Here is a 24626-nt window from a genome sequence, read left to right as displayed (position 1 = left end):
CCCTATGGAAAACCATCTTCTGGAAGATGCGTTAATTAGTCTTCTAGCTCACCAGGTAGCAGATTTCACAGGAGTGTCACAGTAACTGAATGGCATTTTTAAAAAGTCAAATAGTTTAAAGTAACTTCCAAAAGGTGCCCGACTCTTAAAGAGCAGAACATATAATTTAAGATAAAGTATTATTCTTATAAAACATAGCTGACTTCAAATAATTAAGAGAATGTGTCCTCAGAGAAAAGAAAATGATCAGACAAAAAAAAATCGCATATAAACATATAGTTTCATTTTATTTTCATAATTATCTTCCTATAGAAGCAATAATCTGTATTTCTATAACAACACATTTAATATTTTACTTGTCAAAGAGCTGGAAAAAATAGGAATAAAGCACAGATTCCATTCACAAATACCATACTCTGCATATGTATAAGTAAATTCAATATATTAACTATATCCTGCAGACCGACTTCACTTGCTGCATTAACAGAAATTGAACACTGGGTTCTGAGCATCTCATGCAGACCCTCATTTGGTGGAGGGAGGACGCTGAAGCCGGGGAAATTATGTTTATTGTAAACACCAAATTTTCCACTTGTGACCACCTCAGGATGAAGGGCTTTATGCAGGTGGAAAGAAAAAGTGAACCAATGCTCTTCCCTGGATTCCAGGAAGAACAGCCCTGGCATCCAAAGACTCTCTCTGTCCTGCACACCTGTTCCTAAGGGCAGCCGGGGGGCTCTCTGTCTCAAGCCCTGCATGCTGGTCCAAGCCCAGCTGCATGCAGCCACAGGATCCACTGACTCATTCCTTTTCTCTTCAAGTTCTCAGTATGAGGGAAAAGTCAAATTAATTTCCCCCTGCAAGGGGATAATGAGTAATATGGTCTAGAGATAGACAGTCTAAAATATCTTTGAGTACCACCAATCTGTCTAACACAGCTAACTCGCTCAAATGAGCATTAATATAGGACTCCAGAAGTTTCTGACTGGATCTTAGAGTACACACAGCAATAATAGGACCTTGGAAACATTGATTTCTCTTTAAATAAAAATGCCTAGCACAACTTCATTTTGATTGCTCATACTCTCAATACTTAATGAAAATGAGCATCAAATTCATGGGTGTTCTGCGTCAGCCCCACAAAACAGAGGATACATTGACCTGTACCCACTCGAGCACACCTGCCCAAGGGTGCTCTTCCAGCTGAGCTCTCCCCAGAACTGTGGCCAGTCACTCCGATACTTCTCCTAGTGCTTCCGGAAGTCCACACTAAGCACACTACAGCAAACAAGGGGTGCCCTCCAGGACAGGGTGTGAGTGAAAGGAACCTGCTCTGGGCATATGGCCTGCGGAGTGTGCCCTGCTGCTGCTGCTCTTCCTCCTCCTAGCCTCTTTCCAATTAACAGATTATGAGATGGGTCTAAGCCACCCGGGGTGCAAAAGGAATGCTTCAAAAATAATATTTTAGTAAAACACTATGAAGTATGAAAATATCGGCAGCCCTGGGCTTTAAATACGTGTCACTCAGGAACAACTCTTCTCTCTCAGCCACATTTTTGCAGTACACAGCATTTCCCACGTCAGGAAGAGCTGGTCAAGTGGCAACTCTAAATGAGCAAGAGATCATCCCTTCAGGGAGAAGCAGCCATGGGTGCAGACTGATGGAAACAGGGCCTCTGTCTTAATGCACGGAAAGGTCTCCACTGGCTGCTCCTGGTCAAGACTCAGGTAGGGTTACAGACAATCACACTGTATTGATTTTTTCTTTTTTGATGGAAGAAACACTCACACTTCAGAAAGAACTAGAGACATTTACAGTATCATTTTAACAGGCTACCTTTAGAATTTGGTAAAATCACATTTAAAAGCTTAAATGCATCTTTTACTGGGCTAAATAATATTGTGAGCCTCAAAATCATTTCAGTATCAACCTTGTCTCTTAAAAGATTTAACAATTAAAGATATCTAATATCATGGGAGAAAAATTTCCTCTTCTGCAAAACAAAACAAAAAAGGTTTCAAAATAATCATTTCTACCAGTAAACATCACTTTTAGCAGCAATATTAAATAAAATGCCAAGAAAATGTTCTAACAATAAATTATAAAAACCCAAGAAAGAATAATATGCCTATTTCTCCTTTGGTTTAGGATAATTTGTCTAGAATTTAGCTTGAAAACTTTGAAATCAACTGTATTAATGTGTGACAGTATAGTTTCAGCTAATTTTTGCTCTTACAATGCTTCACAGGGGAATTAGCTGATTCAGGAAAATGGTAACTAAAATTTCACCTTTGTTAGCATTCAATATCCTGACTTCACTGGAGTACAGGTGCCCCCAAGCCAGCCCCAGGTCCATGAACATGCGTGCCAGGGATTCTCCTCCTCCTCCTCCTCCCCGCTCCTTCCGCAGGTGCAGAGCTAGCAGAGTCCTCCTGAATACTCATCCTCCTCCTCCTCGGCAGCTGCCGTGCTGACGCCGTCAGGCTTGGCCTGTGGAGTTGCTGGCGCTTTCTTCTTGATCCCCCCTCCTGGAACTACCAAGCTCAGGCCCAGCTTAGCGTACTGTTAATGGCAAAGCATGATCTTAGAGCTGGAAAACCAGAATCCCGACACACGCTGTCTCAACAACAGTTAACTCCCCTCCAGAACACCAAGGCCACCATGAGATAGAAAGCACACGATGCTGCCATCAGATGTTTCATGATCAAGATGTGACAGCTGCAAAAATATCAGCTCCCTGTCACACTTGGAAATCTGAGATAATGTGGACATGCAGAGTTAGGTACTCCTCCTAGTACCTATGAAGTACAGCTCGCCTGAATAAATCAGAGTGTGAGCTGGGGGCAAACTGTGTTAAATATTATAAATTTATAAAAGCACACATAAGAATTTACCTAGAAAAAACTGGCTTCTCCACATTTATCATTTTTTAAAAAAATTAAAGGTCTTTAAATGATTGAATTCCAAAGTTATCAGATCAAATAAATGGGTGCTCACAAACCTACTGAAGAAGGGAAACAAGAACAAGCCACGGATAGCCACAGCTCGTGTGTGAAAGGTGTCACGTGAGGCTGTCCCCATAGTGACTGGAGCATTCTTCACAGCTGTTTGATAGCTGAGATCCCTGAGGCTTAGATATGGCCCATTAACAACCTGCTTCACACAGCTGGCCTCAAAGATGTCCATGGGCTGCAAGAGCCATTTCATGATGGGCCTCTTCTGACAGGGCACCTAAAAGCAGCTTATTACATTGGGAAACCGACAGAGGACAGCAGATGGAAGGACAAGGTGAGAAGCGAGGCTGGGTTACAAAGTGTGCACGTGGTTAACATGGTTAGATGGGTATTAAACGGCCGTAACCCAGGCAGCTGACCTCCAGACTCCCCAGACCTATGGGGAAATGCAAAGGCATGGGCCAGCTCCTCTGAGTGCGATGAGGCAGGAGACCGCTGCCTCCCAAGAGCAGAGGGGCAGGCTGGCCCAGGGTCCCCCGGGAGCAGAGGGGCAGGCTGGCCCAGGGCCCCCTGGGAGCAGAGGGGCAGGCTGGCCCGGGGCCCCCAGGAGTAGAGGGGCAGGCTGGCCTAGGTGCCCCCAGGAGCGCAGGGGCAGGCCGGCCAGGGCACTCACGTCATTGTCCATGTACTTGAAGAGCGGAGAGCTGCAGACCTCCGACACCTGGTCCTGGTCCTGCTGATCGTAGCCCTCCAGCAGCTGCTCCAGGGCGGCACAGTCCTCGCTGCCGCTGAAGCCAGGTATGCTAGAGCAGGACAGGGCACACGTCAGTTTCCCTGGGGGCATTGCGCCCCAGCACAAGCCCGCAGTCTGCAGCCACAGGGACTGTCACCAGGGTGAGGGAAGCTACTGGTGCCCGCTAGGTGGGAACAAGCATGCTGCTCACACCCTGTAGGGCACAGGCACAGCCTGCTCAAGGAACCAGTGAGCCCAGACCTTACTACTGAGCAGATACCAGCACAAGAACCTCCTTCTAACCTTGCAACACACAATCTGAGCACTTTCCTTTCTTCTTCTTTTTTTTTTTTTTTGGTTGTTGTGTCCCTTATTTCTTTGAAGTTGAATATAACAAAATGACAAGTCATTCACTCCATGCAGACCCACAGGGGGCGGGCGGGGGGACGACAGGCAAGAAAACACCTTGTAAACCAAAATCTTTAAAAACCAAAATTGAGTGCTCCTATTCCATTTATAAAAAACGGTTCATGGCCAAGCAGCAAGCCTGGCTTAAGGAACAGAAATAGCAGCACTGTAGGTAAGAGGAGTGAGCCTGTGCCTTACCTGTAGCTCTCCCTGACACACCTCTCTGCAGCCACATAGTCGTTTCTGTGCAGGTGAACCAAGACTTGAGCAATTGTTTTCTAAAATGAAAGAAAATCATGGACCAAATTGACACCTACTTCATTAATTTCCTGGAAGCATTTAAAACACCTGGAATTTAAGAGTTTTGGTTTATATACAGATGTATAAATTTTGCAGTAGTTTCTACAGGACATCTGAGAAAAGATACCCTACAACAGTAACTCTCCAACACTGATGTGTGCATAAACCACCCAGGGACTGTGCTGAGCAGGCCCAAGACCAGCCTGAGATGCTGCTGCCATTCCCAACCTGCTCCCAGGTCTGGGGACCATAAAATCTGAGAACATAATCAGCACATGCTTGAAACAGAGTTTCTTTCAAATACCTCTATGATCTTAAAAAGGGAATCAAAAAGAAGAGGAAGGACCCATAGCTCTATAAGTACCCTCTGAAATTCTTAACAAGATACCTGTAAAGAGTATGAATGGAAACTTGAAGTAACAGGAACAATGACGTGAATCAACAACAGAAAGAGTGGTGAGACCAGGACGCGGCTGACAGGAGTGGGAACAGCTCTCCGTAGAGTGCTTTCAGGTCTTCACCATCTCCACTCTTTTACTATTCTATCTTCAAACTGATGAGTCTTTCTTTTGTCATCTCCATTATAAGATTAAGCTCACCTAGTATTTCATTCAGTCCTAAAATTCCCACTTACTTCATTTCTATAGTTTTCTATGATATTAAATTTTTTTCTATAAAAAATAACAGGTCCTCTTTTCCATTCCTTCCCACTATGTTCACCCTTTCTTCGTGGAGCAGGTGTAACCAAGTGTGTATGTGGGAATTCCACCAGCTGGGTCACGCTAGGGTTGGTGCAATTCTCTTTTCTTAAAGCTACTCTTTTTCCTGGTTTTATATGATGAGTAATTCTGGACTGTACCCTGGGTGCTTGAAAAGGTCACACTGCATAGACTGACGGATTTCTCAGGAGTGTGGATGTTTTTAGCGGGCAATCAGTCATCTCAAGCTCAGACTACAAATGGGACTGGCTTCGGTGGGCAGCAGTTCCAGTCATAGCTCTGATCCTTTGCTGTCCTTCAGCTGCTTCTGGACTGTCCCACAAATGAGCTCTTCACGGGCAGGGGAGACCTGGACAGTGCTGAAGCTGTCCTGCAGTTCTAGACTGGGCACCACTGCTCTGGAGACGAGGGGGGCTGCGTGTGCGGGGAATCCCTTCCCATGCTCTCTCTCGGCTCCTCTGAACCATCCCAGCTTAGCTCTACAACTAGAGCTCAACCCTAAGCCAGGCCAAGGGGGAAGAGGGAAACAGCAGGGCCTCTCTCCCAGCTCCTCTGCCCAGAAGGATGGGGTTTCCTTTGAGCTTTCTGCTGCTGCAGCCTGAGCCCTGCCGTGACGGGGATTCTCTGGGAAACACTCCAACAGGCAACAGAAACCCTACACTGCTTGCTACTCCCTCCACCTGCTCTTCTTCACTTTCAGGGTCCATGGGTGGTGGCTTTCTGTATTTTATTTGGCAGTTTTAGTTGTAATCAGCAAGACAGGTCAGAGAAATAGCCCATGAAGTATTATTTTACAGAAACACAAATATCCACAGAACCCTTGCTTATTCTTACTTATACCAATATGGAAAATTAACTAATGTAAAGCCAAAAACAAGCCATTTCAAGAATACCTTATAACAAGTTGGGTAATTCTCAATTTCCTTATAAATATTTTTTTCTTTCTGAATAGAGAGTGCCGCCTCATCAAACCTGAAGACAAAACGAAGAAATGTCAAGGCAGGGTTGAGTGATCTGTAGCAGAGGTCACCAGAGATGTATCTGATGTCACAGACTGTAGAGAAACAACAAAGACAGGTGTTTCACCAAGTGCTCCGTAGGCTGTTCGCAGCAGCTCTGCTCACCTGGCCTCAGGGCCTGCTCTCCCCTCCTAGGCATCAAGCTGACACCCCAGGCAAAGGAACTGAGTCAGCTCAAACTGAGAGCTCTAGTTTGGCAGGGATCATCGTCAGTGTCTGACAAATCCCACCAACTGCTCCGAGAAAGGTATGAGACAAACCCCGACTTCTGCACCTGACTCCTTTCCCTGGGTGCGCCCTCCTCCCTCCCAGGCATCCCTGCTACGCCACGGCCCCCGTGAGCCAAACCCTGCACCTTTCACCTTCAACACTCGTCTTTTCTATCTACCTTCACCCATTCTCTTTTCTTCATCCCACTAAGGTCAGAGTAGAAAGATAAGAGGAAGGGGATTGGTTGAAACATCTTCCCACCCCTTTCTCACTCCCCAGCCTTAACTCCATCACACCCCGACTGGCTGCCCATCTCCCTGTGAAGTTCCTTCACACTCTGAATCTCAGGCCTCCCTGACTAGCACCTCACTCATGTCTGGCACCACCTGCAGTCTTCCTATTTCTCTCAACCCCACCAACAGTCTGGATATGGCCCAGGGACGTGGTCTTGGGAGCTGACACAACCCAGTAACCAAACAGCACAAGATGCTGCACTGTTAGAACACAGAGGGAGAAGAGGTGCTGTGACCCAGAGTAAAGTAATGCCACATGGAACAAGTTGCACGATGTGCTCTGTTTCTCTGCATGTTTATCATCTTTAAAAAATAGTTGCATACAAGTCTTAGCAAATAAAAAATCAGTATTTTCCATACATTTTATTAGATAATAGATTGAAATTAGAAATCAACAGTAAGAAAATATATAGAAATCACATAAACAAATGGAGATTAAACAATACTCTTTCAAATGATGAATGGATCATTGAAGAAATGAGAGAAGAAATATTTAAAAAGCCCTAGAATCAAACAAGAATAATGATCCAATACACGAAAACCTTGGGGACACTATTAAGATGTTACTCATAGAAAGTGGCTTCATTAAAAACACAGAAAGGTCCCAAATAAACAATCTAATGCTATATCTCAAGGCCCTAGAAGAACAGGAACAAACTAATTCCAAAATCAGTAGAAGACGGGAAAAAATTAAGATGAGAGCTAAAATTAATGAAATAAGAGTATTTAAAAAATACAAAAGATCTTTGAAAGATAAACAAGATTGGGAGATTGGGTTGGGGTTGTGGCTCAGTGGCAGAGCCCTTATCTAGCATGTGTGAGGCCCTGGGTTCAATCATCAGCACCATATAAAAATGAATAGATACAATAAAGGTATTGTGTCCAACTGCAACTAAAAAATAAATATTAAAAGAAAAGAAACAAGACTGATAAATAACTAGCCAAACTAACTAAAAGAATGAAAGAGAAGACCCAAATCAACAAAATTAGAGATAAAAAAGGAGATCACCAGAGACATTTCTGAAATCATTAGGAGATACTTTGAAAATTTATATCTTACCAAATAGGCAAACTAGAAGATACTGACAAATTCCATATAACCTTACCCAAACCGAACCAAGATACAGAAAACACAAATAGACCAGTACCAAGCAATGAGATGACAGCAGTGATAAAAGGCCTCCCAACAGAGAAAAGCACAGGAGGCCAGACAGAACCTCAGCAGAATCTACCAGATCTGCAAAGAACTAGTATGAATCCTCCTCAAACAATTCCATGAACTAGAAAAGGAAGAGACACTTCTAAACTCAATTCTATAAAGCCAGCATCAGCCTGATACCAAAACCACACAAAGACACAGCAAGAAAGAAAACTATAGACCCAAATCCATGATGAATAGAGATAGAAAAATCCTTAATACAATAATTAGAAAAAAACACCTTGATCAAGTGGGTTTCACCCCAGAGATGCACGCATGGCTGGTTCAACACATGCAAATCAATAAATGTAATTCATCACTTAAATAGGACCAAGAACAAGAATCATGTGACCATCTCAATAGATGCAGAAAGAGCCACTGACAAAATCCAGAATTCACTCATGTTAAAAACTCTGGAGAAACTAGGGGCAGAAGGAATTTACTTCAATGTTACAAAGGTTGTACATGAAAAACCCAAAGCCAGCGTCATTCTGAAAAGACAAAAACTGAAAGCATTTCCTTTAAAATCAGGACAAAGATGTCCACTCTCACCACTTCTACTCAGTATAGATCTCAAAACTCTACCCAGAACATCAAACAAAAGGAAATTAAAGGGATACTATTTAGGAAAAAGAAGTCAAACGATGTCTATTTGCTGATGAAATGACTCTATAGTTGGGAGACCCCAAAAACTCCACCAGAAGACTTGCAGAGCTAAAACAGATTCAGCAAAGTAGCAGGATACAAGATCAACATACATAAATCAATAACTTTCCTGTTCTCCACTGATGAATCTGCAGAGACATAAAGAAAAAACAAAAAAAAACTCCATCTTCAATAACCTAAAAAAAAAAAACAGAAACAAACAACACACCCCACAAAAACAACTCAACTTTAGAATAAAATCTGGAGGTGCAAGATCCATACAATGAAAATTACAGAACACTGCTGAAGAAAGAAATTAAAGACGATCTTAGAAGATAAAAAGACCTACCATGTTTATTTATGGCTTGACAGTAAATCAATATCATCAAAATGACCATATTAACAGTGACATTCTTCACAGAACTGGAAGAATAAAAGACCCAGAACAGCTGAGCAATCTGAGCAACACGAGTGAGGCTGGAGGAATCAGTCGTAACACCTGGTCTTCAAGTGTACCATGGAGCACAGTAACAAGAACAGCACAGTGTGGCATAAAGACAGATGTGAAAACCAGTGGGAAGAGAAGACACGCAGACAGATCCACAGTCATCTGATCCTTGACAAACACGTCAGAAACATATGTTGAAGAAAAAAATAGCCTTTCTGACAAATGGTGCTGTGAAACCTGGCTATCCATACACAGAAGAAAACTAAGTCCCTGTCACTCACCCCGCACAAAAATCAGCCCAAAGTGAGTCAGAGACCTAGGAATTACACCACACACAGTGAAACTGCTCAGAGAAACTATAGGGGCAACAATCCTGACACATGCACCAACTTCCTTAATAAGACTCCTTAAGTTCAAGAAATAAAACCAAGCACCACTAGGTGGGACAGCATTAAATTAGAAAGCTTCTGCACAGCAAAGGAAACAAGGCTGTGAAAAGAGGACCCACAGAATGGCAGAAAGTCTTTGCTAGCTACTCTTACCACAGGACATTAGTGATCAGAATATATAAAGAACTTAAAAAAATGAAACACCAAAATATCTTAAGAATCAATCAATGGGAAAAAGATCCAAAAGAAAACATTTCTCAAAAGGTAAAAATGCAATTAGCCAACAAATATATTTAAAAATGTTTTAACACCCTTAGCAATCAGAGAGATGCAAACCAAGCCTACACTGAGATTTCATCTTACTCCAGTTAGAATGGCAACCTCAAGAACACAAATAACAATACTGCTGGTGAGGATGTGGCAGGAAAAGGTACACTGACAGATTGTTGATGGGACTACAAACCAGTACGTCCCTTTGGGAAGCAGTACGGACAGTCATCTGAGAGAGCTAAAATCAGCATACTATAGTGTCACATGCACACCAATGTTTATAGCTGGCAAGTCAAGTAAACTAGTTATGGAACCAGCCCAGGTGCCCATCAATAGACTGTGGATAAGGAAAACGTGGTATATATAAACTCTGCAGTTCTACTCAGCCATAAAGAATGAAATTTATGTCATCTGCTGGTAATTGGATAGAACTGGAGAACATCATGCCAAGTAAAATAAGCCAGACTCAGAAAGTCAAGGGCTAAATGTGTTCTCTCACATGCAGAAGCTGAAGAGAAAAAAGAATTTATAGATATATGTGTGTGTGTGTATGTATGTATGTGTATGTATATGTGTGTGTGTGTGTGTGTGTGTATATATATATATATATATATATATATAAAAAATTAGAATAAATAAATAATTATATATACATGTTTATCTATATATGTATAGATCGATAGGTACGTATATATATTTATATACATAATATTCAATTGTGTATATACATATATATATATATACGTACCTATCGATCTATACATATAAACACATATGTATATATAATTATTTATTTATTCTAATTAGTTATACACAATGGCAGATTGCAATTCATTTCATATTACACATATACAGCACAATTTTTCAAGTCACTGATTGTACACAAAGTATTCTCACGCCATTCGTGTCTTCATACATGTACTTAGGGTAATGATGGTAACTCATTCTACCGTCATTCCTACCCCCTGCCCCCTTCCTTCCCTCCCTCTTCTTTGCCCTGAAGTTCCTCCATTCCTCCCATGCTCCCTCTCCATTGCTATTATGAGTCAGCATCCTCTCCTCATATCAAAGAAAATATTTGACCTTTGGTTTTTTGGGATTGGCTAACTTAGCATTATCTTCTCCAACTCCATCCATTTACCTGCAAATGCCATGATTTTATTCTCTTTTAATGCTGAGTAATATTCAATTGTGTATATATGCCAAAGTTTCTTTATCTACTCATCTACTGAAGGGCATCTGGGTTGGTTCCTCAGTTTAGCTATTATGAATTGTGCTCTATAAACATTGATGTGGCTGTGTCCCTGTAGTATGCTGTTGTTAAGCCCTTTGGGTATAAGCCAAGGAGTGGGATAGCTGGGTCACATGGTAGTTCCATTCCCAGTTTTCCAAGGAATCTCCCTTCTGCTTTCCATATTGGCTGCACCAATTTGCAGTCCCACCAGCAGTGTATGAGTGTACCTTTCCCCCCACATTCTCACCAACACTTATTGTTTGTATTCTTAATAGCTGCCATTCTGACTGGTATGAGATGAAATCTTGGAGAAGTTTCGATTTGCATCTCTCTAATTGCTAGAGATGTTGAACAATTTTCATATGTGTTGATTGATTGTATATCCTCTTCTGAGAAGTGTCTGTTCAGTTCCTTAGCCCATTTATTGATTGGGTCATTTTTTTTTTTTGTTTGGAGTTAAGGTTTTTGAGTACTTTATATATCCTAGAGATTAGTGCTCTGTCTGATATGCTTGTGGTAAAGATTTGCTCCCATTCTGTAGACTCTCTATTCACCTCACTGATTGTTCCTTTTGCTGAGAAGAAGCTTTTGAGTTTGAATTCATCCCATTTATTGATTCTTGGTTTTAATTCTTGCACTATAGGAATTTATAAAAGGGGTTCTCATGAAAACAGAATGAATCAGTAGAGTAGGAGCAGGGGAGCAAGGAGAAAAGAGGAAGGGACAGAAAGGGGAAGAACTGGGGACTGAAACTGACCAAAGTATATCAGGTGCATGTATGAATATACCACGACGCATTCCAACTTTATATATAACTATAAGCATCAATTAAAAAAATAAATAAATAGAAAGAAGATCAACAGAGTAGAGGAAGGGTATGTGGAAGAAGGGGAGAGGCTGAAAAGGAGAAAACTATGTTATATACATCTATGAATATATCAAGATGAACCCCACTATTCTGTGTAACCACAATGCACTGAAAAAAACACAACTGCATATACACATAGTGGCTTGGATGCTGGCATTACTGCTCTACATGATATGAGTCACCCCAAATTTCTGTGAGCTACGACCTGGCTACCAGTACCTTATAATACAATGCTAGAGAAACGCATTTTGAATTGATGACTTTTTGGAAATAGGCCTGTTTATAAGTTAGCGTGGGTGGGGGTGAACATCAGAATGCTACGACGGCCCCCAGGACTTTTGCTCCTCATACATATTCCCTGAGTGATCCCTCTTGGGTGTGCACATGGCCTCTGAATATGAGGGGGCCTCAGTCCTGTTATGTGAGACTGACTGGCTAACAGAGTGAGTGGTCTGTCTGCAGGCCTGAGCTTGCTGGGTGAGCCCTAGAGGGCCTGGGCCCTACCGGAAGGAAGGATCAGCAGCAAACTACACAATGCAAACTGTCTATGGGGGACAAACCAAGGCACTGAAGGTGGACTCGAGTCCAGAGTAGTCCCTGGTCAACAGGTGACTAGAGAACAGGGAACATGATGCAAAGGAAGGAATCCTGCCAACAACCAGTGAGCATGGAAGGACCTGAGCCTCAAATGAGGTAAAGGCCATACCTGCCTCCAGCCTGGTGGAATGCATAGTACAGACCCCCCAGGGATCCAGACTGCTGGCCCACAGACTCAGTGAGCACAGCTCTGCCGTCCTAAGTCTGGGCAATATGTCAAGCAAACAGAAAATGCCAGGGAGACCACACGGATCTGTGTCATCTGTAACTGTGAGCATGAGCTTATCACAGTCTATGTGATTAATTAAATAAATAACCTCAAAATAGTCTGTGGCCACAGTGTCCAGATTCTATCAAAGGATCGGGAGCGTCTCACACATTTAACTACAAAAGCCACATTTTTCACTAGGGATTATTTATTTCTTGGCACAAAAATAGCATTTCTGTGTTCTTATAACTACTTAGCAAAAGAGGCAAGAGAAATACTGTGCATTTATTTAAGTTCTTAGTCAAAAAAGTTGATCAACTTCACTAAAAGTTCATGGAACTGTCATATAAAGCCATATATTTTCATGTATATCTAAAAAATATTCACAACTTATAATAAAACACAGATGACTTCAACTTTCCCATCAGGTAATTCTTACTACTCCTAAAAAAAAAAAAAAAAAAAAAAAACGTATCTAGCTTTGCTGGATAATTATTTTTGTAATTAAAAAAACTTTTTTTTTAATGGTCAACAGACATTTACTTAATTAATTTATTTGTTTAAATGCACTGCTGAGACTTGAACTCAGTGCCTCACCCATGCTAGGCAAGTGCTCTACCACTGAGCCACAACCCCAGCCTGAGAGTGTTTTTATCTTCTTGTAATTCCAAAAAACAAAAAACAAAACAAAACAAAAAAAAAAACAGTGAGATCCAAACAAAACAAAATGTAATGCTGAGGGCCATTGCTAAGTAAGAATGACGCATGGCATGACCCAGGTCATTTGCAGTGACATTGCATGTAAGGTGACCTTGCTCAAGGACCAGGGCGGATCCGGGTTTAGGGCGGATCGGGGGTTTAGGGCGTTCCGGTTTAGGACAATCTGGGTTTAGGGCGGTTCCAGGTTTAAGGTGTACCTTGCTGGGAATAGGGCGTATCCTGCTACCTCAGGCGCGCCCGCTCCTTGAGTTCCCGTTGAGTTCTCGCGGGATTGAGAGAGTATTTGGGATTTTGCCCAGAATGTGGAGCCCCCCAGAACGTGTGTAGAGTGTCGGTGTGAGTTCGGGAATGAAGAATTGCTGTTTGAATCTACAAGGCTGTGAGTGGCTCGTGATTTTGTGCCCAGCCAGACTGCGGCAATGTAAACTCCACAGAAATTATTTGTACATGATAGGAAACTGCCCCGACACCTTGTTCATCTCCAGGAGTCTGTGCCCCAGGTCTTACGTTTAGGAAATAATGACACAACCTGACAATCAAGAAACTACTTTTGTGGGTTAGCATTTAAGGAACTTTTGTCATTTATGGAATATACATATTTTTTCTCAAGAGAAAAACATAAAATACAACCAAATAATAGACCAAGAGCCACCCCATAGCTATGCAGAGCGCAGTGAATGACAAACCTGGCATTACGCTTCAGCAACACAGGTCTTTTAAGACTGAATTCAAAGGGCCTAGATAACTTAGATGTCAGGTTTTCTACTTGGCAATCTGGTGTGTCTTTGCCCTAAATCATGCACAGTCCCAAGTGCAGATTCAAAGCACAAACAGACACGGAATAATTTTCAAAGATGTACCTGCGTCCTCGTACCAGCAGTCTTGAGGCTTTTCCCAACAGTTCAACAGCCTGCCGGAGGCGCTCCTCATTCTGAAGATAGATATCAAAGACAAGGGAGATTTGTGGCTTTGATGTAGAAATTTACCCCTCAATAACAATTTCCTAAAGTACCAGCACTGGATTGAGGGTACCAAAGTGGGTAGTCTACTTCACTACTCTCTAACAGAGAAAGGGAACAGAGTTTGGTTATAGGCTTGGAAAAGCTTTAAATGGCAGCCACTTCATTTTCGTTTTCCTATGTTATAAATCTAAACATTCTAATTAATGAAAAATAAAAGTCAAACTTACTTCAAACACGTTAGCTGTCTGCTGATATAACTGTACAGCCTTTTCTGGATCTACATTTTCTATAAGCCTAAATGAGACAAGAGAATTTGACTTATATGAGAAAAATAGAATTTGTTTTCCAATGGACTTTAGTAAAACAGAAGAGTCTCTGCAGAGCTATGTTTCCCACGAGAGCTCTGCACACTCACTTGCCAGCTCGCTCCAGGGCCATGGCTGCGGTGTCCGGCGTGCCGTTCTCCAGGTACATCATGCTGGCCTTCTCAATCAGATGGACTGCCTCTGGAAGCTTCTGCATTTCCTGTGGGCAAAGCACGCAGCACAGTCAGAAAACAGCCACTGAAGGAACTCAGAGTTAACCATCAAATTCAGTTATCTTATCCCTATTTCATGAAAGTAAATGACTCAAAAACTACAATAAGCATATTGGAAATGGAGGGTCTTTATGTGGTTATATCCCATGAAGCTTCAGTTAACCAAGCCAAAAACGTACCAGTTAAGTTCTACATTTAGTTCATCAAAACATCACAGACTTTCAGTAAAACTATACAAACTGTAGAAACAAAAAAACTTGCTCTCTATTCTTTTCTAGACATCACAAGTCTTTAAACTTTTACTGAGTAACTCTATAAGTAAGCCCTATGCCAAAGATCACAAACTGATAGCTCATTTCCAAGTGTGTTTTATTTGAACCATGAAGTATTTTAAAATCAGATATGTTCATAAAAATTTTGTTTTTATGGCTTCCTTAAAAAAATATTAAAGGCAATGGCAATGGCATGTTTGCTGTCCCACATGGCAATAAAAAGCCAGGGCTGGGCAGCAGGTGTCCCTGTTAGAGGAACAAGCCCCCTCCTCCTGCCTCGAGGCCCAGGCTACCACATCCATTTCAGTTATTCCCCTGTGTCCATTCACCACAAGTAGCCAGTTTTCAGTGGCTCATGTGACTTAGCAACTTTACTGCCCACTATGGAGCAGCAGGATATGAAATCTAACAATAACAAAATGACGGAACCAGAGGGCCTCTGTCCACAAACTGTCATTCCCTTAGCCTTGCTGGAGGATAAGTGAGAAGGTGCGCAACACACTGGTGGATATGACAGCCCATAGGATCAACTGTGGACTCTGTACATCAGGCCTCCTAATGCTGCCCAGTGATGTCCAAAGACATTTAATTCAAGCACAAGACCCTGCCAGAGAGCATCTTCACTCATCTGTTGTCCTATCCATTAACCTTTTCTTCAAAGTAGCACCTTTCCAGTCCTCGAATTAAAAAGACACCTGAACATCAGAAACAATGCTTGAACAGCGTGGACACAGAGGGCAGCTCAGCACAGTTGTGCTGTGAGAACACAGTGCTCCACCACTGCTGCACCAGGACAGGACACCCTAACAGTAGGCACAGTGCACCCACATTGCAGACCGCCACCTGGGAGCTTCCTCGTTCTCGGGGAAACAAATGGGAGGTCACAACAGGTCCCTGGCTGCTGTGGCTGTAAGAGAAATTCTAGTTGCTAAGTCTAATAACCTGACTTCCATCACCAAATAGCAACTAGTTGCATGTTTAGTAAGAAAAACTTTATTTCTATGGCCAAAGAACAATTTATAATGAGGAAGCAGCATAATTTAAACACTTTCCTATTATTAAAAACCTACATAATTACCAATTTTTTCAATAAAATGCTTGGGCCTACATATTTGATATTTCTTTATAATAGATGCACAGTACTGGAATTTCTGGGCCAAAGAGTATAAAAAACTTTAAACTAAACATGTTAACAGTTTTTATTAACATTCTTTATTCTTTCCAATGTTTCTAATGTTCTAGAATCAGCAAGCATTCACTGAAAAAAATCAGTAAGTTAACACTATAAACGTTAGAGAAAACAAAAGCTTTATTAAAGTGTAAGTTTTTAAAACAAAGTTTTAGGAACATTAAATAATTCAAAATAACTCTACCATATTTGAAAACACATAAAACTGGAAAGAAAAACATTTCATCTCACTTGCTACCTGGCATACCTTGAGAGTCACACTTCCTGCCCAACCACAACAGGATATTAATTCCTAACCTGCTTTTAAGCAGCAAAAATATGTACATTAGTCAAAATATTTCATCCCAAAAGAATCAGTGAAAGCAGCAACTGCTGAGTCTGTGGCTCTCTCTGTTGCCAACTGACATTTATAAAATAAGCAAATATCTCTTCTTTCTATAGCCCAGGAGAAATCAGAAAACAAATACTTGTAAATTTTTATTACATTAAGATGTCCTTAAGTTCTCCAATGTAGGCAGACTTCTCGCACTGCTGCTTTCTGAGCAATACGGAGCTCAGGACCTGACCATCCAGCTCCTGCCAACACACATTCCCTTGCATTTCACACTGCCTACCTTATGATACACAAGCATGCCCTGTGGGTCCAGTTAGTGCTGTCCTGGACAAGAAATCTTAACTTGGCATCTGTGCTTTACAGTAAGAAACCTTCTCTACCTCCACATAAGTTCCACTTTAACACCCTCTGAATGATTCACTTCACCCACACAACAGTTTGACACATTACTGACCTTTAGCATCATGCCAGCTTGCTCATAAGCTCTGCAAAGAGAACACAGTTTCTCTGATGAGACCTTGGTATAAGGAGGGCAAGGAGAAGCTCTGTAGGGAGGTACAGCTGGTGGGGAAGTGACTCCAGGGAAGCTGGCCCTGGTGGAGGCATGACCTATCACTCGAGGTGAGGGTTATAGTTACATACACTGCACCACCATTTTCTTCTTCTTTTTAATTTTTTTAATTTTCAGGGGCAATAATGCCTTACATTTGAGTTGCAGAAATTTTATTTTGTAGATGCAAAATTAAGTAAGGCTTGAAGAGGCTAAATGTTAAACTTAATCAGACAAACTTAAACCTAAGTTTAAAAAAAAAACACTAAATACTCTCCACAAAAGCAGGAATATATGTGTGTGTGTGTGTATATATATACATACACACACACACACACACACAACCAATACCTTCCATTGGTACTATAACCTGTCAGGAAAGGGGAGGAGGATCCTAATTCACTTGTTTTTTCATAGGCTAACAAAACAAACTTGAAGATACAATGCTGAATTTCATTTCAACACCTTTAGTTAGGGGTGACTTCATTTTTAGATCAAGTCGAACACTGAAGCAAAAGCATTAATTATTAAAATTTAAATTAGTTAAATTAATTCAAAATAATTCACTATTTACAATATAACATGGCAAAACTTTGCTGGTCTATTATATAAATAGCAACATTTAAAACAAAATTAGCAAATATACAAAAATGTGGAAAATTTACTTACTTGGCAGCATGAAAAAGACTGAATAGATGTAACAATGTCAAAATTAAGGAAAAAAAGAGGCAATCAATAGTTTCAAGGACCTCCTATATAAAAGTTAACCAAATCACTGCCAGTTGGCTCCAAAAGACAAATCCTACAAACAAGTAAGAACAAACAAGACAATGACTGCTGCTGTCTCCTAAAATTACATGATTCACAAAAACTCTGGCAGAACACCCCATAGATTTTAAACTATTTCTATTATATGTTAATCTAGATTTTTACCAAAATGCAAAATTATTATGACTCTAATTTGCAAGTAAAACAAACACGTTTTAATTGGTAGATTTAAAAATACCTTAGGAAGAGTTATTGTTTTAAACTACTTTACAACTCTTACCATAAATGCTGACCAAAGATTGCATTTAAAATATTTGTATAAAGAGTTTACGCATTTTCAATGATATTTCTTTATAATAGATGCTTCACTCATCAGCACATGCCTACAGAGTTCCCTCCCCTGTCACAAGGAAAGCCATCAAGCAAAACCAGTTTCCAATGAAGATCCCTGAAAAGTGTATCTTACAATGAAACATTACCACAATGCAACAGGAAATAAGTTTCTGTCAAAATCACCAAAGTCGTTTAATTCTTTTAAAGGCTGAAAAAGATACGCCCTGTTATTTTCATGGGCAACAGCTTCCCTCAGGCAGGCATCTTTTGCTTGTTCAAACTGTTTGGCATTTTTAAAAGCAACAGCTGAAACAGAGAGAGAGAAAAAAAAAGACTTTCTACTTCCATTATTAAAAAAAAAAAAAAAACTCAAATCATTACTAAAATCTGCATTTTATAAATATCATTAAATATTCTGATTTCAAATACTTAGGAAGTTTCATAAACCTTTAATTACTTTATTGTAAAGCAATTTCCTTACAACTTTTCTAATTATAAATATTTTAGAAGAATTTTCTAAACATTTTCTTTAACTTGTTGACTACTGACAATGTTATCAAGTGCTACAGCAGTGCTCCTATCGGTGCCAGGTAACAACAGCCTGTTCTTCAGTCTTGAGGACAGCACCTTACTTCAGCCTCAGACTTCATGAGAAAAACACTCTTTCATTATAGCTCAATCAGCCATCTAAATGGAATACTAATAAACACATTAGTTTTATAATAAACCTTCCCTTTTGGCACAATTTTTAAATAAATATCTAAATATGTGTGTGTATAATACATAATTACATGTTGACCTATTAATGTAATATATACATGTATATTAACATACATGTAATATATATATATATTTTGTTTGTTTGTTTGTTTTAAAAGATCCTTTATACGTGTTTAGGTCCCTTTCAAAAAGACAGCTCACTGATCAAAGAGCTGAAGTATGCTGACAACTGTTTTAAAAGTGTACTCATCAGTGCAAAAGAATTAGGAGAGTTCCTAAAATGCAATTTAGCAAATGTTGAAAACTTATCAAGAGTTGCTCACAAAGTAAAAGCATACAGATTTAAGAAAAGTGTTATGTATTAAGTGTTATTTCTTAAAAATACTCTTGAAATTTTTTAATAAAATTCTGAAAACTAGATCTTGAAACTACTCCCATCCCTCATTTTCCATTTTAAAAATTTTACTGATTAAATGTATTTTGCATAAACCCTTCAAGTTAAAGGGGTTATGCAAAATACATAACATGAACATGAAAATCCGACTGAGATTTATTTCTGAAAGCAGTGTGTGGGGCATAAAAAATAAATCTGTTAGACTCCCTCAAAGAGAAGGCTGGCCTCAATTTCAGAAGCCTCCTGCATTAGGTATCCATGAACTTCATATGAAGCTGGAGCTTTGAATAAAGCAAAGTGCTGAACACTCATTTGCTGGCTTTTATTTTACACAAAAAATAAACTCTAGGGTATAGTTGCTAGTTTCCTTGTACCTGATTTCTCTTCTTTGGTGATAAACCAAAGCTTGCCCACAAGCACTTGACCTAGGTGGTCTCTATGCCAGGCTCACAGATGTGATCAGACTATCACTAAGATGCAATGAAAATGTGTTTGAGGAACTTTAAAATTTTATTTATATGTAAAATAACAGAGATGCTGAAAGCCAGCCTACCATTCCATAACTAAAATCACTAACTTCTAGCAAATTCCTGTTGCATATTTCAGACTTTTTATATCTTAGTGTCTGTATGTAGCTTAACACTTCATGAATATATTAAGTGTATCTCAAAGTGAGGCTCATTAAAAAAACATAACAGGGAAAAATTCGATTTGCAGACCGCTTCCAATGAGGCTGTTACAAAAAAAAAAAAAAAAACTTTAAAAAGAAAATTCTTTATTCAATAATAGGAAGCATAATAGAGGAATACGGCAAAACATGGTAAAACTATGGACACAATACTGTATACAAATAACTGAAGTTGGATATAAAAAGAAGGCTAAAAAACTGCAGCTGGTACCACCAACCCTACCCACCTCTGCTGTCATGAAGAACAGGCCTGGGACCCTAACTCAGCGCTCAACACACATGAACAGAAAAAAATACTATGGCTTGTTAAGTTGGTCTGTTGGTTTTTTTTGTTTGTTTGTTTGTTTTTAACTACTAAAGCCTTATAGGAAGCACGAAGTAAGTATATGCTGAAACAAGGTGACTGGACGCTGCAGCCAAGGGATGACAGGCACCAATACCTGCTTTTCCATATTCAGAAGCAGCACTGTCATAGTCTGGCTTCCACTTTAAAAAACCAGTTTTCAGGCTAGAATGAAAGAAAAACACATTAAACAGAAGTTTACAACTGTACTTGTAGGTTAGAATTCTGCTTACAACAACCCTGCGCACCACTAAAAAGAACAATAAAGGGAGGCCATCAGGTACAAACCCTCCATCTTGCTCACCTCCATCCAAACTTACCACAACAAACAGACCTCACCTCTCTACCTCCCACTGTGGCAGAAATGGTGAGCCTGTATTTGAAATGTCTATAGAACACCCAAATACAGAAGGGTTTCTTAACGCATGGTCCCCAGTCCAGAAACATAAGCATAACCTTGAAACTGGCTAAGAACACAAATTACTGATCTCACCCCAAATCCACAGAATCAGAAACCCTGAGGGTGAGTGCAGCCATCCTCTGTCTAACAAGCTGCAAGGTGCTCAATTATTGAGCCTGAAGCAGTGTACCAGCAGCATAGCGACCTGAGCAGCTCAGCAGCCAGCACAGAACACACGTAAATCAAGCATATGCTACACAAGGGCACAGAGAGATCCCCCAGGAGACTGAGAGGAAGACAGAAAAAGGTATATGCCCATTCAGAGAAACAACAGGGAGTTAGCCAAAAGGCTGAAGAGCAGCTGTCAAAAAAGAGGAAGGATAATCAGAAAAAGCAGGACATCATGATGACCAAGAGAAGTTTCCTTCCATTCTGGTAATTGGCTTCACAGGCCAAATCAAAAGAAAATAAATTTTGAGTTCTTATCTTACCTTTTTAAAATAGTTTGGTTTTTTTTTTTTATTGGTTGCTCAAAACATTACAATGGTCTTGACATATCATATTTCATACATAAAGTATTTTCAGACTTAAATTTTAAACTACCTCAGAGCTGTCACACTGGGGTGTGTATGATTGCTGAACACCATCTCAAATTCTAAGTTTCATTGAAATTCTAAACCTTACATATAAACAGTGCCAGCTTCACATGATCAGGGGAGTAAAATAACCAAAAGGAGACTCTCAGGCCCCTCAGAAGTACAGCCTTCATTTAGTGACAGCTGCACCAAAGGCTTAGAGAATCTAACTTTTAAGTGCCATTTATTTACCTGGTAAATACTTATTTAACATACTTAAAACTTATTTGACTCTATGCTGTAACAAGATTAAAATTTATAAGCAATTTTTCAAGCTTACAAATAATTTCATTGCTCAGAAAAATAAAATCCTTAAATTGCATGCAGTATGTCTACTCTAATTCACAAAATTGAGGAAATAGGCAATACAGCAAAATCCCAACCTTCCATCTCTACCCCAAAGCACTCATTACATTCAGTATTAATGTAAGCCCCACAAACAAGATACAATCATTCAAATGTCTAGTGTACTATGCATGCAAAGTACTGAAGACCCTCTGCATTTCGCTGAGCACCACTAATTAGAAAAAAAGAAAGCCCTATGGTTAATTTAGTGAAAGGAAAGTGACCACAACACTCGGAGCAACCAAGAGATCTTTTTGCAGCAGTGCAACAGAGGAGAAAAGAGAGAAAGAGAAAGAGAGAGAGAGAGAGAGGAGAACATGTATGCAAGGGAGACAGAGAGATCAAGAGAGAGAGATAGAACAAGAGAACAAGAGAGCAAGAGAGAGAGAGGGGCCCAGCAGGAGGGAGTTTTTATAGCCCAAATCTAAGGGGGCCTCTGGGTCTGCAAGCTGCCTTGTTGGCACAAGGTGGGGGTTGAGTGTTCAGCCTTGAGTGGGGGTTGAATGTTCAACTTTAACGCAAACAGGTGATAAAGGACCAGACAGAGGGGGCTTTGAGTGCGTGGGCCATCCTGCAGCTAACATTTGTTCAGCCTGCCCTGCAGATAACATAGTTCAGCCTGTTCTGCACCTAAAATTTATTGTGACAGTTAACCTGTTACAATTAATGGGTACTAATACTAATCTAACCAGATCCACTGGTTATTCCATGCCTAGAAAAGCTAAAGCTCAGGGTCATTCTTTAGCCTGGCCCCAACTACTCTCTGCTCCATTTCATCCCCTGGCACTGCAACCAGACTACCTGTGGTGCTTCCTGAACATGTGTTCAGGCTGGTGGACACAGTACATCCTGTGCACACAGTCATTATCACAGCGCTTTCTAAAGACTTTCTTACTTTCCAAGGCTTGCTCAGAAACCATCTCTATGAAACCTCCTGGAGTTTCCCCAGGCAGAATAAATCTCTCCCTGTTCCCCAAGCACAGCTAACAGCTTTATCATGATCCTCTCCACATACAGCACTCTCATTACACTTTGTGGTCGGTTCCCACTGCCATGCGATACTACTGTGACCGACCACCTCTGCACCTAGAGACTCCCCATCCCCACACACTGCCCTGCAGCAATGCTTGAATTTTCCACAGTTTAAAAACTGTCTCTGCCTCTTTCATCTGTGCAGCCCTGGGGCAAGTCACTAGGAGGCTTTTCTGTAGGTGTTTCCTCTTCTGCAAAACAAGAATCTCTATCTGGAAAGTTGTGTAAATCTCAGACTGTGAAATTATGTATGTGAAGCACCTAGCACGATGCACAAGGCAGACCCTTCATTATCGGTGGTTGCTAGATAAACCAAAGTGCAGGGGGGAGCATAAGGGGCCAAAAGGATTTGAGGACCAGGTGACAGAACAAGCTTAGGAAAGGACCCAGGAGCACAGTTCTGGATCCATGAGCAGCGTGCCCATGCCAGCGACTACAGGGTTCACTAGGGCAGCCCAGGGTTAACCCACAGCCCGGCCCCACCCTAAAGGACTGTCAGAGCAATAGCTCTCGCTGGGTGACGCTGTTCTCCCAAGGATACTGTCTACTGTCATCGTTGGGGAGAGGCGGGAGGTGCAGACCAGGGACGCCACCGCACACCCAGAAACACACATGCGGATGACAGCTCTCTGCCACCCAGACAGACCGACAGGGCCCAATGCCACTCGGACAGACCGACACGGCCCTCCCTCCCCGACAGACGGACAGGTCTCCCTGCCACCCGGACGGACCCACAAGGCCTCCTCCCACCCAGACACACAGGAACTCCTGTCATCCGGGCGGACAGACGGGCCCCTGTCACCAGGACGGACAGATGGGCCCCTGTCACCGGGACGGACAGACGGACCCCCCCCCGTCACCCGGGCGGACAGACGGGCCCCTGTCACTGGGACGGACGGACGGACGGACCCTCCCTCCCGACCGGGAAGGCCGCGTCCTTCCACCCCGCGGAGGCCCCGCGGGAGCCCGGGCGGCGCTGGCCGGCGGCGTCTCCGCTAGCCGCGGGCTGGGCGGGAGCGGCGGGGCCCCGCGGAGGGCCACTCACTACTTCTCCGCCTTGGCCAGGTGCTCCAGCCCCTCGTTTATCTTCTGAGCCGCCATCTCCACAGCACGAATCCCCCGACGCCCACAGAGACGCCGCAGCTTCCGGAGCCGGAGGAGCCGCGAGGGCAGCCGGGACTGTGCGCAGCCAGCACTACGGCGGCCGCGGAGCTCAAACCCGCCGCCGCGGAGGGCGTTGCGCGCAGGCGCACAGCAGCAGGGCGGGACTGAGCGCACTCGCGGGGGTTCAGCGAGCTCCTGTGGCGTGTCGGACGCTGCTCGACGCCCCGGAAAACCCGGGGTGCGACCGACACACTCCGGGCCTCGGGGAGCCTGACTTCTAGTGGGGTGGAAATGCTGGGGTCCCCTACAGAGCTGGAGGCCTTGCGGTGTCCCACGACTGCAGTGGGTAGCCCAGCTAGAATAGCATTTGTTCAGTGGCCCGTTTGCCCATGAGCGCCAATTCTGTGTCAGCCAGTAGCAGAACAGGCTGTGACCCTGCTACTGTCCCTCACTCAGGTGTTTCAAATTGAGAGGGTCAGGGTCACTTGCAGTGGTCTAGAGAAATGATAGTGTCGTGAGCAAGTTTGTCGTTAACAGACCAAATGGTGATTTTGATACCCACATAGGTACGTCCTGTGATGCCTATGCAGTCTGTTTCCCAGCCCTGGTGACCCTTCCTTACACCGACTCGTTGCTGCCATAGTTTGGATCCATGGAAGTTTGAAACCTCAGACACACCCTGTCCAAGCCTGCCTCCCTGTCTCACCCTCGTGGGTGCCAGCACGCCATCCTCCCCATCTTCCTTTCACACATCTCCTGCTGAGTCTGTCTTCCCAAGGGCCCTGGGGGCTGAGTCACCTGCCTG

The 24626-nt window shown here is 42.1% G+C and overlaps 1 protein-coding gene across 1 annotated transcript; it reads right to left on the bottom strand.

Moving 5' to 3' along the window:
- Positions 1-261: 261 nt before the first annotated feature.
- Napg (NSF attachment protein gamma) lies at positions 262-23915 on the bottom strand. Its single transcript, XM_046421444.2, has 12 exons — positions 23763-23915; positions 20403-20470; positions 18382-18466; positions 17729-17746; positions 16964-16994; positions 14592-14701; positions 14404-14470; positions 14075-14145; positions 6009-6087; positions 4295-4374; positions 3629-3758; positions 262-2563 (listed from the first exon to the last, which is right to left on the bottom strand). The coding sequence occupies exons 1-12, from the start codon at positions 23816-23818 to the stop codon at positions 2420-2422; spliced, it is 939 nt and encodes a 312-aa protein (XP_046277400.1). The 5' UTR covers positions 23819-23915; the 3' UTR covers positions 262-2419.
- Between the last annotated feature and the right edge of the window lie 711 nt (positions 23916-24626).

Source organism: Marmota monax, unplaced genomic scaffold, assembly GCF_021218885.2.
Source record: "Marmota monax isolate L192 unplaced genomic scaffold, Marmota_monax_Labrador192_F-V1.1 WCK01_AAM20220418_F8-fsc00254, whole genome shotgun sequence".
Lineage (NCBI taxonomy): Eukaryota > Metazoa > Chordata > Mammalia > Rodentia > Sciuridae > Marmota > Marmota monax.
The sequence above is the reverse complement of the archived record's forward strand: the minus strand, read 5'-3'. Positions and strand labels throughout refer to the sequence as shown.